Source organism: Haliaeetus albicilla, chromosome 4 (assembly GCF_947461875.1).
Source record: "Haliaeetus albicilla chromosome 4, bHalAlb1.1, whole genome shotgun sequence".
Taxonomy (NCBI): Eukaryota; Metazoa; Chordata; class Aves; order Accipitriformes; family Accipitridae; genus Haliaeetus; species Haliaeetus albicilla.
Genome location: NC_091486.1, coordinates 8,461,910 through 8,476,648, shown reverse-complemented (window position 1 = coordinate 8,476,648; position 14,739 = coordinate 8,461,910). Strand labels below are relative to the sequence as shown.

General features: G+C 40.1%; 1 protein-coding gene across 2 annotated transcripts in view; it reads right to left on the bottom strand.

The window, feature by feature from the left end:
* Positions 1 to 1,934: 1,934 nt before the first annotated feature.
* Positions 1,935 to 14,739, bottom strand: part of TMEM163 (transmembrane protein 163) — a 105,664-nt gene continuing 92,859 nt past the window's right edge. For both annotated transcript variants that reach the window (XM_069780840.1, XM_069780838.1), the window contains 3 exons: positions 9,176 to 9,287; positions 4,503 to 4,644; positions 1,935 to 3,062 (listed from right to left, as the gene is read on the bottom strand). In XM_069780840.1, coding sequence (XP_069636941.1) covers positions 3,002 to 3,062; positions 4,503 to 4,644; positions 9,176 to 9,287 — 315 coding nt within the window. In that variant the 3' untranslated portion in view covers positions 1,935 to 3,001. The remainder of the gene's footprint in view (positions 3,063 to 4,502; positions 4,645 to 9,175; positions 9,288 to 14,739) is intronic.

Genomic DNA, 14,739 nt, shown 5'->3' with positions numbered 1-14,739 from the left:
GGTGATTAGTCCGAGTGCTTTTGAGCTATTTCAGCTTTTGAAAAGCCCACCTTCACTTAGGTTAGCTGGAAGCACACTTGTTATCTAGCTCATAGTTAGAAAAATCAGCTGGCACAGGCATTTAATAAAGAAAACTAACATAGAAACTGTTACCTTTGGGGGTGGCTAGCTAAAGCAGAGTGCCTTGGTAAATTGGATGAGCAGTTATTTTTCTTTTCTATTGTCATGTGCCATACAAAGTCTCCCTGATTCTAGCTGGCTTTATCAGCATGTATTTGCTTTCATTTCTGAGTATCATTATTTCCTGGTCTTTTTCCTTTGAAGTATCGCAAGTATTGCAAGTATTTTCTTGTATTTACATTCTAATATCAGAAATGCTTTGAAGCACCTGTAGTAACTGAAAAGTTTCTGCAATTAGTTTAAATTAATCTGATAAGAAAAAGTATGATTAACTTGTTTAACCACATCTCCTTTTTGAAGGCTACACAGCTGGAGTCTGTACTTACAAACATCCTCTAAGAGCATGCTGGAGTTCCAGCATGAAGTGTGAAACTACGTTTACTCAGCGTTTAGCTTTGCTTCATGCATGAACACATCTGCCTAGTCCTGTGCTCCTATTTACACTCAGCATTTTAACAGAATTATTTAATGTTTGAGCTGGGGGTTGGTTTTAATGTCGTACATACTTTCAATGGTCTAGGACTTCTGTGTTGCAAAGGTTGTACCAGGAGTTAAGTGTCTTGCCGCAAGCAGTTACATCTCCTCACTTCCCTTCAGAAGCAGTTGGCACTGGCCTCTGCTACAAACGGGCTGCCGGAGTGCATGGCCCTGTGGAGCAGCACTTTTAGTAGTTCCCAAGTGTCATTCTCACCACTAGAAATGGGACTGGAGAAGTAATAAAGCCCCTGCAGGGGCAGAAGAGGGTAGACAGTACTAATAAAACTAACAAAACCATGAAATGTCTAATATAGCTATGTTTATGATTCTGAGGCTGAAGATGCTTGACAAAAGCTAGTTAATCAGTGGGGAAATATCTGTTCCACAGCTCACTTCATGGAACTATGAGACAGAGAAGCAGCTTAACAGGAAAAAGTCAGGAATAAGCAAAAGCATACCAAATTAGGAACTTGTGTAGGAAGAAGGGGTCTTGGGGAGGTATTTGATATTTACAAATCCACCTGAGAGGAGTACAGTGATGACTCCTATACTTTACAGTCTTTCTGGAGTCCTTGCTGAATGCATTTATGAAGTAGCTCCTTTGTCTTGTCAAAGCGTTGTAGTTACTTTCATCGTACTGCTGAATGACATGATGATCTCTAACATCATCCTGTGACAGTAAGGCACAAGCAGCATCAGCACTAATAGCAACAATATTATAAAGTTTCCATACAAAGATTTATACGAACTTAATTAATTGATCCAAAATATGTATAACTAAACTATAGCAGCAGAACAAAATTCATTTTGCCATAAAGAATTTTCTGTTTGAAGTGGAACTGAGTGTCATCTTTCCAATATTGTGCACCTCATATAGGCACTGTCAGGTCAGTGAAACCTTTGGGTGGTCTCTTCCTACACATATCTCTTGGAGTTGGCTTTTACTAAAGATCCTTAAGGATCTGGCCGAGAACTTGCTAAGTGACATATGATGGGAAATACGGTTTTAGCATCACAAAGTACCAGCAAGAAAATCAGTGTCCCCACTGTACATCAATCACTGAATAGCTTAATTGTACATCTACTCTAGCTTATGTAGTCTATTGTGATGTAGCTAGAAATGGGCAGTTCTAGCTCCTTGGCTACTTACCATGGTCCTATTTCAAACATAAGAGTGGACTGTCTATTTTTTATCCACCTGTGATAAACAGAAGCAACAATACTGGTTCTGTGTTGTGAAAACCAACCTGGAATATATAAAATAAAGAGAAAATAGATACAGCCAGAGAATCCAGTTTAATAGGCTGCTATACAGGAAGACTTTGTTCTATGATACATTCTGGAAATAGTTTTCAAATGTTACTTACAGATACTGTATAAAATAGATACCAGTTTTATTGATTATACATCAAGATTCTTTTATAATTTAACCTGCTATTAAGTAATATATAAGATGCATGATGGAAGGTGAGCAACACTTTACAGGACAATCTAAATCTAATAAATAGATCTGTATCTCACCACCAGATTGAGCCACTGCTGTGCCATCATCAGACTACAGAGCAACCACAAAGTCACACATGCTGGTATATCTGCGTATAGTATAATAGAAGATGAGGATCCCATTCCTCAAGCAGCTTCCTTCCTTCCTTGGCTTTGGTCTGTACAGTAATACTGTGTGTGCTTGTTTGGTCCATGCAAAGCTATGAACAGTGTCTCATTAAGAAAAAACGGAATTTATGTGGAAGAGGTATAGTTTCAGTTAATTTAGGATTAAAATGAAGTATCTCTCTGAGCACAGAATGGTTTGTACCTGCTCTTTCTGTGCATTTGTTTGAATGGTGGGGGAGGAAGTAGCTACTGAAGTGTTTTAAGCAACACAGCTCTTGGTGTCCAGACTCTACATAGGATACTCTGTTAGCTGAAGAGGTTAGTAAGGATTGTACTTCTGTTACAGCATGTGTTTGGGAAAGTACAGGCCGGGGGGGGTAAAAAACATGATCTGAAACTGGCACTTCTTTACCCACAGGCTTATCACACCATTAAGAACACTTTCACTCTGGAATATACAACATGGCAGCTGGGTTAAAACTGCAAACCACGTGTTTTCTATTGTCACAGGAATCAATAGCATACTTGAAAAAAAAAAATGCTGCTGTTTTGCTGAATTGCAAGCAGTGTGCACATATGCCAGTTTTACAGAGAGATTTCCCATTAAAACAAACTTCAACAAAAACAGACCACGGGAAACAAACTGCATATTTAGTAAAATACCATTGGCACCACTTGCCAAAATGTATGATGCTGTAGTTTTACAGTCCTGACAGAGAAGAGGGTGTGATCTTCACTCAAACATTTCATAATGGCGCGTTTGCCTTACACGGGGTATCATATCAATAAGCAACCTGCAGAGGAAAGCACAGGAGTGTTGATGCAGAGACAGAGGAAAGCCCTGGAACTGGGGTGTTCTGTTTACTTATATTAATTTATTTTATGAATTAGAAAGAACTCAGAGGTAGTAACAGCCTTATCTTGCTCTCTCCTGATCAGGATTAATTCTGCCCCACAATTAATTCTGCCCAAAAGGGAGTGTAAAACAAACTGTGTGGAGAGGGGCTGTCCTTTAGGAAGCTGGGATGCAGGGCTGCACTAAGAAATGGAAATGCAGAGCAGCAGTCATTTTTGGCTGGAGAATCCATGAAGGGATCAGTGGGAAAGGGACTGTTGTAGCAACCTGTTTCACACCAGGCTGCTGGAAGAAGGTATCTAACAGTAGAGGAGAATAGCAGTAGTTTCACAAACTGTGAAATCGGGTAGTTGCCAAAACAATTTAGTTTTATCCTTCATTAGCCTTCATTGTGTCTTGGTGACACAATGGCTGAGCACGCTGTCGAGGAGACTGATGGCATGTATGTATCATGAGTTTCAGTGGCTGTACAAAATGTTCCTAATGCAGTTTGGTATGTTTAAATAAATACTTTTATATGGATTTGCCTCTACAGTTTTCCAGAACAGTTAGTTTTACAATGGAAATAGTAATTATAGTGATTTTTCCAAGAATGGTATTCCCCATTAAAATGGTAATTTAACTTTCCAAGTTTAAAAAAAAACCACACAGCTTCCAGATGACGGCTTACTGCAGCCTGGCCAAGGTCTGCTTCTTAACAGGCACAATTCCAATTCACTAAGATGCTACATCTCCCCCTTCCTCTTATGGCAGAAAGGGGGATAAAACACAAAACCCTTAGTTAGATTCCATGCAGCCAAGGGAAACTGTGGCAGCCATAAAGCGTGTGGTAGAGCTTGATTTTATTCTGTTTCTGGTGTTGTGAATCAAGAAACCATCTTAAAATTCAACAGAAACAACATTTGAAACATGACTGGCTAACCTTCAGTTCAGAAGTTGCTATAGGGTAGGGCTAGGATGGAAATCACTAGCAAGATCATTCTTTAAACTTGGGCACCTTACCTTTAAACTTGGACTTTCTCTGGAAAAAAACAGTGCTTAGAAATTTGCCATAAAAGCAACAGGGACTGATTTTATCCAAGATTTGTGGTTATTTTTCAAATGTTTCAAACCTTCTATTTCCAAATTCAGGTATACAAAAGTCTTTAAAATTATTCCAATTTCTTCTTAAGTCCTGGCTTCTTTCCAACTGATGTGAGACACACAATCTTTTATCCCTTTCCACATGCTCTGCTTCAGTATTAGTAGCTAGCCTAATAAATTCCAGTGATTGATTTTACTGGAGTTACATAAACCTTTAAGAGCTATGGCTTATTACATTAAACAGATAGCCCATCTGCTGTACATACTGAAATACCTGCTAGCAGGAGATACTCACTTGATTCCATAGGCAAATATTGTAAGTCCAATTAAAACTCCTATACTGCCATCCAGATACCAGACAGAAGAATTGTGTTTAAAAACTTCTGCACTAAGAAGGATGGAAAATCCCATTATTCCACCTACAAGAGAGTTGAAACCTAGAAGGGGGGGAAAGAAAAAAAAAAAGAGGAAGAAAGCAAATTCCTTGAGATTTGGTTAACTGTCTTGCCTAAGCAGCAGTGATCTGTAGGGAGAGAAGACATTGTTATACCAGTACCACCAAAGAGGACCACAGAGACCCTTGTGAGACGTTACACAGTGGCACCTATGGGCTACTGCATTGCGTTAAGGAGGCAGGGCAATTTGTTCAGACAGTTAGCCAGAGGTCTTTGCCACGCTTCTCTTCAACAAATCAAAGACAGACCATTTGGTCTGACCAGTGCATTGTAAGACCTCTGTCAGTTGTCATGTCTGAGATAAACAACTTTACATTCATTTTGCTGTACTATCATCTTGACTTGGTCAGTCCTGAGTTTTTCATTCTCTGTTTAGTTCCAAATCCCAGTTCTAGCTGCTGTTTATTTGATAGGGCTTTCACCTCTTGATGCTCATTTTCCAAACAGCAATATTCCTTCAAAATACTGGACCTGCTCCACATTGACTCCAACAGTCAAGCGCTTAGCTCTCTTGTAGCATATCATCATGAATGAAGTATCTTTGAGCTGGAAAATAGTGGCTGGCTGGCTGCAGCCCTGAGCATGACTGCTGTAGCCCAGTTATCTTCCAAAGAACCTCTTCATAATGTATGTACCATTGCTGCATGTACAAATATCCCCAGTTAGAACTTCAAAGGCCACTTTGTAAGGTACCCAAAGGCTCTCACTTTCTCTCAAAAGGAGCAAACTGGAGTCCAGTATACCTGAGGAGCTCATGAAAAGGAAAATGGTTTTGGACAGTAATGTTTCAAAGACCTTGAAGCTTTTTACCCCATCCTATACATTTATTTACATGTATTTGGCACTATAGCTTAGAGCTACATACACTGCTGAATGCATTAGGGAAGACATACAGGATAATCCTAGGAGTATTCTCCATTTATGCCTTATATCACAGGAGCTTCCTATCTATTATTCACAATTTTTATGAACATCCTTTTAGATTCCTCTTTCTTTTTTAAACCCTTTCTCTTTGCCTCTGTGATTGTCCCTTCAAAATTCTCCTAGAGCTTTTGGAATAATTAATGCCATTTTGCCTTCAACTCTTGTTTGATTGGTTATTGCTTTGGGGTTCTTTAAGTCATTCCTTGTGTTCATTTTTTTTCCCCCAAATTCCTTTTTTTCTGATTTTTTTTTTCTCAAGAACACAAAAGACATCACTATTGTTCTAAAAAAAAAAAAAGTCACTGATAATACATTCATTTGGTAGATACATATACTACTTAACCTAGTTAACCAATGAAAAATCAAACTTGAAATACTCTATATTGCCTTGTGAGTCAACTCAGTCAGCTGCTGCTTACAGTACTTAGACAGTTTTTTTCCAATTCCGCACAACTGCCAACAACCACATACATGACACTTATTCCTGAATGCCTCCTTTGATCCAGGCTTCTCGCAGCCAGTCCTCACCTAAATCATGTTAAGTCTTTCTGAAAGATGTAGCTTAAAATTGACCTTTCCTAGGTATCCAGCTGAAATACTTGTATAAACCATCAATATTTTGATTAAGATTCACCAGATCCCTATCAGTAGGTACTTAAATGCAAAGGAAACCCCAGCACGGAAAAGCACGTGTTACTTAGCAAGTCTGTGGCAGAACAGGGCATATAAAGGTTTCAGGCCTCCAGTCCTGCAAAGAAAAGGGGGTTGGGGATTTTTGGACTGTGGCAGTGCATTCTACAATTGGTATCACAGGCGTTGCATGTAAATGCCTGATTATTGGATTAATTATACCAGCATAGCTGAACCAATATAGACACGATTACTCTGTCAACACTGTAGACTAGAAGAATCCTGATCCTTTTTTAATTCCCAGGCAATAGAACTTATACTGCTAATACATGTCAATGAAATGTAGTGTGTGTGTGTGTGTCTAAAGAATATATAAAGAATATTAAGTATAAATTAATTAACTGTAAATTTTAAAAAGTGTTACTTCCCCTGCTCCAGCTTAAGTCAGAATCCATCAGCATGATATGCAAAAGGCAGGAATAATACATTTTATTGCCATTATTGGCTGATGGTTCCAAATGATCTAAAAGCTACTTACAAAGGAAACTGTTTTCTCTTCCTGACTGTCATTCAGTCGAACCTTTCTTTGCTGGTGTGGCAGGAAATCATGTAATGGCTGCAGGTCTTAATCCAGATACCAAGTTCTGTGCGTAAGGCTAGCACAGGAAAAAACAGGTGGCTAATTCTGGGAGGGAAACAGGTCTTTAAAACCTACAGGAAAGTTGGCTGACATCATCCAACTCTTACATCTCTGCATTTGTCCTCTGAGAGGTTACAAAATTCGAGACAGGAAATGGCTGGTTCTAATATCCAAAAGTCCATGAGCTTTTGCTATAAACAAATTGTACAAATAACGTTTTGCCTTATTAGGGTTCATACATTTAGGCTTTAAAGAGATATTATTGTCAAGCCCTACTGTAAAACAAAATTATTCTTTAAAAAAATAGTTAATAGAGGTTGACATCTATGAGAGAGAACTTGCTGTTTTGAAAATAAACCTCTTTTTCAGGAAGAAAAATGTATGCTCTTGTTACTCAAAACAGTTTGTTGGTCTACAGCCAGTGATCACAGGAGGTAAATTAGCAGGAAACAGAAAACACTAAAAAAAGATATGCAAGGGAGTGCTAAATCTGTCTCAGCTGCTGAATCACATTGTCTCCTCCTGCTTGTTAATAAATCAAGTATATATATAAATATATCTTGTGAAAGAAGATATTTAACCACACATGGTAAGAGCAGCCTCCTACTTTTTCTAAAGTAGTTCTGAAGGGGGAAAAGGAGAGAGAAAAACCAGACCGAGGTAATTGTGTACTTTATTCCCTACTTTTTTTATCAAAGAATGAGCAATCTCCAGCTCAGAAGCAATATAATTAGCACGAGGATGTAATTATAGGGGAAGAGATTTCTGTGTCATACAGGAGACCAATTCAGAGCTAGAGTTATTCAGGAATTTTTCAGCTAATATTTTGTTTGAAAAAACTGCTCTGTTTCAAAAACAAGCTACATTTTTTTAAAGGAAGGGTTAATCATTTGCCTGCCTAGACACAGTTCTGAAACAGTTGACATGGCCCACTTACACTCTGACAGCGAAGGCAGTCAGACTCACTGGTCTGTAGTTCCCAGGATCCTTTCCAGAATCCTTTTTGCAGGTTGGAGATCTTTTTGTTTCAAAATGTTTAGAGTGGCAGAGTCCATAGTAAAGAATAAGATCACTGAACAGCATGGTCTGTTGGGAGAGAATCACAAATGCAGGGAGGCAGCAGCTTAGTTGTAACCCCCGCACTGCTGTTTTGATTACTTTTTTGCTTATTTTCTATTTAAAATATAAATACTCATGGAGCATTTATATAAGCAGGATGACATAAAATATAAATACTCATAATATGTGTTATCACACATCACCAAAAAAATTTTGAGTATGTTTAAATTACTTAAAATAAAGCAATTGTATGTATTTCTAGAGTAAGCTGAAAATTGGATTTCCTTAAAGGGAAATCTTCAGCAGAGTAAAATAATTTACGTACCACAATCCATGAACCATTAACACCCTACCGTGTATGTTTACAGAGTATTTCAAACTGTCCTGTGCTTGCAGATAAAAACTGGTAGAGATTCGCAGGGCACTGTGAAATCTCTGCCATGACTGTGGCCTCACTTGTTTGCAGAGTAGATCCCCGTGGCTTTCTGAAGATTCACAAGCTTGAGCCTTGTCAGTAAGAGGCATATCTAGACCTACTTTTAAAACACGCCTTTAAACATATCTTTGAAACCAGCATCAGTCAGGCCCTACATGCCTGTGCCAAGAGAATACTGGCAATGAGGTCTTCTAAGGATATAGTGAACAAGAGTCACCTTGTGCAGAACTCCGGCAGGGCCAGAGGAGTGCGGGGCAGGAGGCAGGCAAAGGCTTTGTTTTACACTTGCGATTCTCCCCCAGCTCTGCTGAGTGGCAGGAAAAGCACTACAGTGGCAAATTAAGTCTACAGGGGGTATGTATGAATGATGGTTGTGATTCCTGCTCAAGGCAGGGAGGTGTTTTCTGCAACAGACTTGCTTCATTTTAACCGTGGGGATGGAATTGTTTACCGGGCGTAGGCAGTGAGGATAGATGTGGCTTAACCAAAGCTATATAAATTGGTGTCATAACCCTCCTCTGTAGTCTAACCTCTGACTAGTCCACACATAATTTATTATGTGCTCTACCTCTAACTCTCTATTATTGCTTACTATCCACACATTAACTTTGACCTCCACCAGACATACCCATTTCAGCTGAGTTATCTATGCAAAAGGCTGGTGGTACCACAGGCTGTTCGGGGTTTTTTCCCCGTTTCCCAGTGGCTGCCTTATTTCAATACTCTTTCACAATTGCCCTCACGTGGGGGTCACTTGTATCCTCTGTGTCTACAACATTCCCTGGAAGAGTCCATAAATGCAGCAGGATCAACTTCACACTCACCATCGGTTATCAGCGCTCTGCTTGTGAGGACCTTTCCCAGCATAAATTTGATTACTGCCAAGACAGTGCAAAGTATTCCACTTAAAACGGAGACACTATACAGAAAGTCATCCTGAAAGAAAAGATGTCAGGCATTAGTATATCTTCTGGTCATGCCCCATATATTAAATGACAAATAGTACTAGTTATTGTGCAATTATTTGTGCCACTGAAGTATACAACCTGAGAAAAAGATTTCCTGAGTTATGACTTTCAAAACAGCTGGTGCTTATTTTGCTTATACTGCTGTCTGTAATTGCTTTTGCAAACATAATTAACGACGGTCACTGACCCAAACTCCTCAGAATCAAGAGGTTATATACCTGCAGGGCTTACTGCAGACTGCCTACTAATCTAGTGTCTAATGCAATCAGTAATGAAGTCCCCACATGCAGGATAACGGCTTGAGAGTAGAATCCCACTTACCAGACCTTTGTTGATTTTTGGTGTGAGAAATAACCACTTAATATTGTTTCTGATTCTGCACTTGCTTTGGTTTCGTTTGGTTTCCTTCTTCTAAGGTAAAGTCTGGTCCAAGCTACATCTGCAAGAGTTTTGATACTGATGTGCAAAGTCAAGTTTAGCTCTTTCTTAGAAAACAAATTTTCCTTGGACTTTCATTTTGCAGCTACAGAAATATCCACATTTCTTAATTTGAATGTATAACACAGGCTCCCTAGGCTCCCTCAACAGAAAGCTGCATGTTTATGTAGGGCAAATAAGAGTAACTAATTATTGTTTAACACACATTCTCTAAAAGATCATCTGGAGGCACCTACCTCTTTCTGCTTACTATTTTGTGTTTGGCTGGCGTGGGAAGAAACACCCCTGGGCGCCAAAACGCCAGCACTGCAATAAAGTGCCTAAAGGGAGTCCCTGTGCCTTCTCCCCAGAGGTACATCAGCCCATAGGCTATGCAGAAAAACCCAGGCGAGCTCTTAGCATGCTTGCCTGCCATCTAGCCACAGAGGTTTGAAATAGATTAAGTTACTACTCTTAGTAGAAGCTTTAACTTAAGCTGTTGCAACATCAGTACAAATAAAGGAAATAGCAAGAATTTTTTTTTTTTTTTTTTTTTTTTTTCAATCTGCAGGTCTAAGCGGGCCAGTGCCATTGGGACCCTGTTACGGATTAAAATACTGGCAAAAATCCCTGTTGATAGTAAATATTGTCATGATGATTCATCATCAGCTCCATCCATTTTTATTATTTTAGCAGCAATTCAAAACCCAAAGAAATCAAAAAATGGTTTTGAAAGCTGCTTAGGAAGATACTGGGAATTAGATTACTGGTATAATGTACTCGCATCCCTAAATAAATCATTCAATATATTTTTATACAATTTTTTATGTCATATAATTTTTAACATCAGCTTCATTCACTCCCAGTCATGAGCTCATTCTCTCTAGTCCTAGTATGATATTGAATATTAAGACAAAATGCACTGAGGGGAAGAGTATAAAATAGAAGCAGTGAGAACACAGAACTCAAGCACTGGGTAAAGGTAAGATAAAAAGGATTTGTAAAATTATTCTAACAAAACAACTAGAAAATACCCAGGCAATTTTGGAGTGGTAGGGAAGGACAAAGGAAGGACTGGGCATATTTGCTTGCTGTCAGCCTAGCAAGGAAAGCTGGGGGCTTTCAGAAGATCTAAGAAATGACGACAAAGCTCCAAAAGTCTGGATAAGCTTTGCAAAACCACTTGAAATTTGAGATCCTTGTCAAATTCATGCCTCCAAATTTTGTGCGTCCTTCTCAAAAATGTATATTTACCATGCCCAAAGACTTAATTTTCATAGCCTGACAAATTCGGATTGGTCTTGAGATTTTAATCTAATCTTTTCTTACATATTTTACCTAATATTTAATATACAACACATGTGTAAGACTTCAGAATAATCTGAAGCAGAATGATATGCTCCATCAACCTAGTCATGTCTACCCCAACCTGCCGAGTTAGCAGTCAGAGTGCCATTCCCACACTATCATACAGGAAGCGAGCTTCCATAGATGCATGAGTTTGGTTTTTACTTTAATCATTTATAACCGTAAGCATGGCAAGCAAACCTGCTTGTGATGCTCTCAAAAGCATGAAGGCCCCTCACTCACTAAATAGCGAGTGAGGAGCAGATGAGAAGAGCGGTGCAAAGGGGTGTGCAAACTTGACGGGCCCTCAGCCGTGCACCGGCCAGCGGCTAGCCCCAGCTTTCCACAGGCAACGTGTGTTGGGTGAGTGCTCAGTGGAGTAATCGACAGTTCAACACTGTTTCTACTGCATCTCGCTTGCCAGTGCTCAATGACTACATGAGATCTCTTATTTCATCATCACCCACAGACTCTCCAAAAACTTTCTGATGGCTCCCAGGCATCCCTGCGTCTTGTCTTCGTCTTCCTCCTCAGCAAAGCACAAGCTTTTGTCATTAGCACAGAACTGAACATTGCAGACCCAGTGGAGGTGACAGCATAAATGACTTTTCTATCAAAAGCTATGTTACTGTCAGCCTTGGGCTGACAAAATTCAGTTTTCCTACACCGATGAAATTCTTGGGGATGGACCTGCAAACAATTACAAATTCACAGTTTGGGAAAAACTATGAATCTCAATACAAGAGAATTTGAAAATTATTGATACAGATGTTTAAAGTCCAATTATTAATTCAGAATCTTGAAAATGTTATGCCATATTACTTGTGTTATAGTGCAAGGATTCATCCTCTGCATGGCACATGACACTGAGCTGGTTTGTTTTTTTCTTGCCATAGCATATACCTTAGATTTTTGGGGTGAATTCAGTTTTTTTTCCCTGCACGTGCCACTAAACTCACATTATGTGGAAATGCATCTTGACATTTGTTCCAGCTGTAAAGTTGTGATCAAAATTAGTCTAGCCGCTTTACTGGAATCCAAGAATGACTTAAATGTGATTCAGATTTCTGAATCAACTCATAAAGTGAATTAATCAACAGGCTTTTTATAGAGGATTCAGGAACTAGAAATTCTTCATATGTTTGGTGTTTTTCTTCATAGAATCACAGAAGACAAGCTCATTTTGTTTCTAATACTAATCCAGTAACCACTGGTGATGCTGAAGACCTGAGAAATCAAAGCTCCTTTATTATCGTAGTGGACAGTTGAAAGGAAAAAATTAAAAATCCCTGCTCTTAATGCAAATGCCTCAGCAGTTTCTTGCTTTAGACTGTGCCAAACAGATTTTCAGAAGACGATACTCCTTTTTTTTAATCTCTAAACCCCTAAATCTAAATAATATCTAAAATCACCATCTCCAGTTGTGTGCAGCTTTTCGCAACAGCCACCGGGAGGCGGCAGATACCTCAGTAACTGAGCGCACGGATGCGTGCAGACAAACCCAAAGAGAATTAAAATCTTTTAAAAATTCACTTTCCTCAGTACTTTGCTATGCTTTCTGAGTGTCCAGGCACCCAAGAGCTGGAAGAAGAGTGAGGCTACTTGCTACTAACAGGAAGGTTTTGCAGCTGTAAGAGATGAGCCCAAAATCCGTGGCAAAGCCCAGCAGCGTGGACAGCCCCTGCGCAGGTGAAGCGGTAACAGGAGAGAAACGGCTCAAAACGCTGCCTTGGCCCTACTTTGCTCCAATGATCAGAAGCTGGAACTGGTTTAGGACAGTGGCTGGCTGCACCGGTGAGCTACGAGTCAGGATGCCATGGTAGGTAGCGCCTGCGAAGAGGGATTCAACAAATTACCTGAGGGAGAGCTGCTGTGGGCTAAAGCACCTGCGCTGGAGCTGGGGCCTCCGGCCGACGACGGGACACACGACTGACACATGCACTTTGCTGCAGTGCTACGGGCTCCGAAGAGTTAAACACGTCATACTGTGGCTGTGAAATGATTCCCATTAAACTAACTCATCCTTTGGAGAAATGAAGAAAAGAGAAGCCGTAATGGAGATCTAAATTAATAAAATAAGCCTGGCCATCTGGCACCATCTCCCTCCGGATCTTCCCGCAGTCCTGCCCTCTCTGTACCCCTTGCCTTCCCATCTGACAGTCATTAAGAGCACGAAGCACATCTAGCCAGGCTCACTCTACACATCCTTGGTGTGATTTTAATTAAAGCAGCAGCAAATTGTGACAGATGATAAAAATTTAAATTCTGATCATTTCCATATGATAAGAGCTTCTCAGCATGGTAAATAACGCTCTTTCCTTTTCCATTTCTTTTCATCACATTGCCTCATTATACTACACTGTACACGAGACCTCAATTAAAGGACACATATATCTTATTAGATGGCTTCGTGTATAAAACAGCACTGTATGTAAAGCAAGGTGCCCATCCTGGACTGCCATCTCATTACACAGCACTCTAATAGCTACAACAACCCTACTTAAGATTTATTTTGTGCAAGATTTTATGCTGTGACAGTTTCCCAAAAGAAAGCTTTCCTAGGATGCTCTTTTTTCAGTCCTAGGAAAGGAATAATAGAAGTCAGCAGGTAGCTTTCCTCCACTTTATCAAAACGCATTGTCCCCATCAGTCGAGCTCAGAAGAGGGATCTTCAAAAATATGACAACAGTTCTGTCCCTGCTTTCAAGGATTTCAGCAAAAGCAGCAGTAATCTTATGGCTTAAGGAAAATTTGTTGATGATGATGTTGTGACTTTGATCTCTTTCTGAAGCTATTGTAGAAACCAAAAAAAGCCACAGGGGACGCTTCAGTGCTTGGCTTATTAGGTGGAGATATTTTAACCCAATTCCCAGCCTAGTAACTAAATTCCAGCTGATTTGTGTTCCTAATTTTTTCCGAGAATGCATCTCACTAATTCTGACCCTAAAACTTTGCCCTGATTCCATATATTGTTTCTACCAACTCCCCTCCACCCGCTCTCCTTTAATTACAGTCCTTTCACTTCCACTTCTGGGATGTTAAAATGTTCTCATTTCACCTGAAGTGTACAGCGTTGAGTAAAAAGGTAAGTGTTGAGTAAAAAGGAGGAAGAAGGCATGTTCAGTGTTCCTCCCTAGTGGTCACAACACATATAATGTTATGATCAAAATCTATGTACGCTCCTCCTCTCCGGCTCTCCTTGGTAGCTCATTCCAGTGTGACCTCAGAACAAGCTGCTTCTCCTGCCCCCCAACAGCTGCAGGTTTCTTTCCACTCTTCTGCCCTCTTAGCTTCCTCTGTGAAACGGCCAAAGGCTGAACCACCTCCTCATTCCCAGAGGAGCGAGGAATTACCAGAACCCCATTTTTCATGCCACTTTTCCCCTTCCTGGTGAAGCCGGTGTCTCAAGGTGTTGCACTCCTCTGCTGCGCCTTGCTCATCTTGGCTGAGGAGGTAGGGACACGTTTCTGGAACGCTACAGATGCTGCTGGCAGAAACGATGTCATGGCTAGCCCAAACTGAGCTGACTCTGTGTTATTAAATATTAATTTTGCCCATCTCTGCAACTCACCATCTGTCTCACAGGTCCTGACAATGACCCTTCTTCAGTCCAGGTGACTGGTCACCATCCTCCCCAGTGCCTGTCAGGTTCTGCT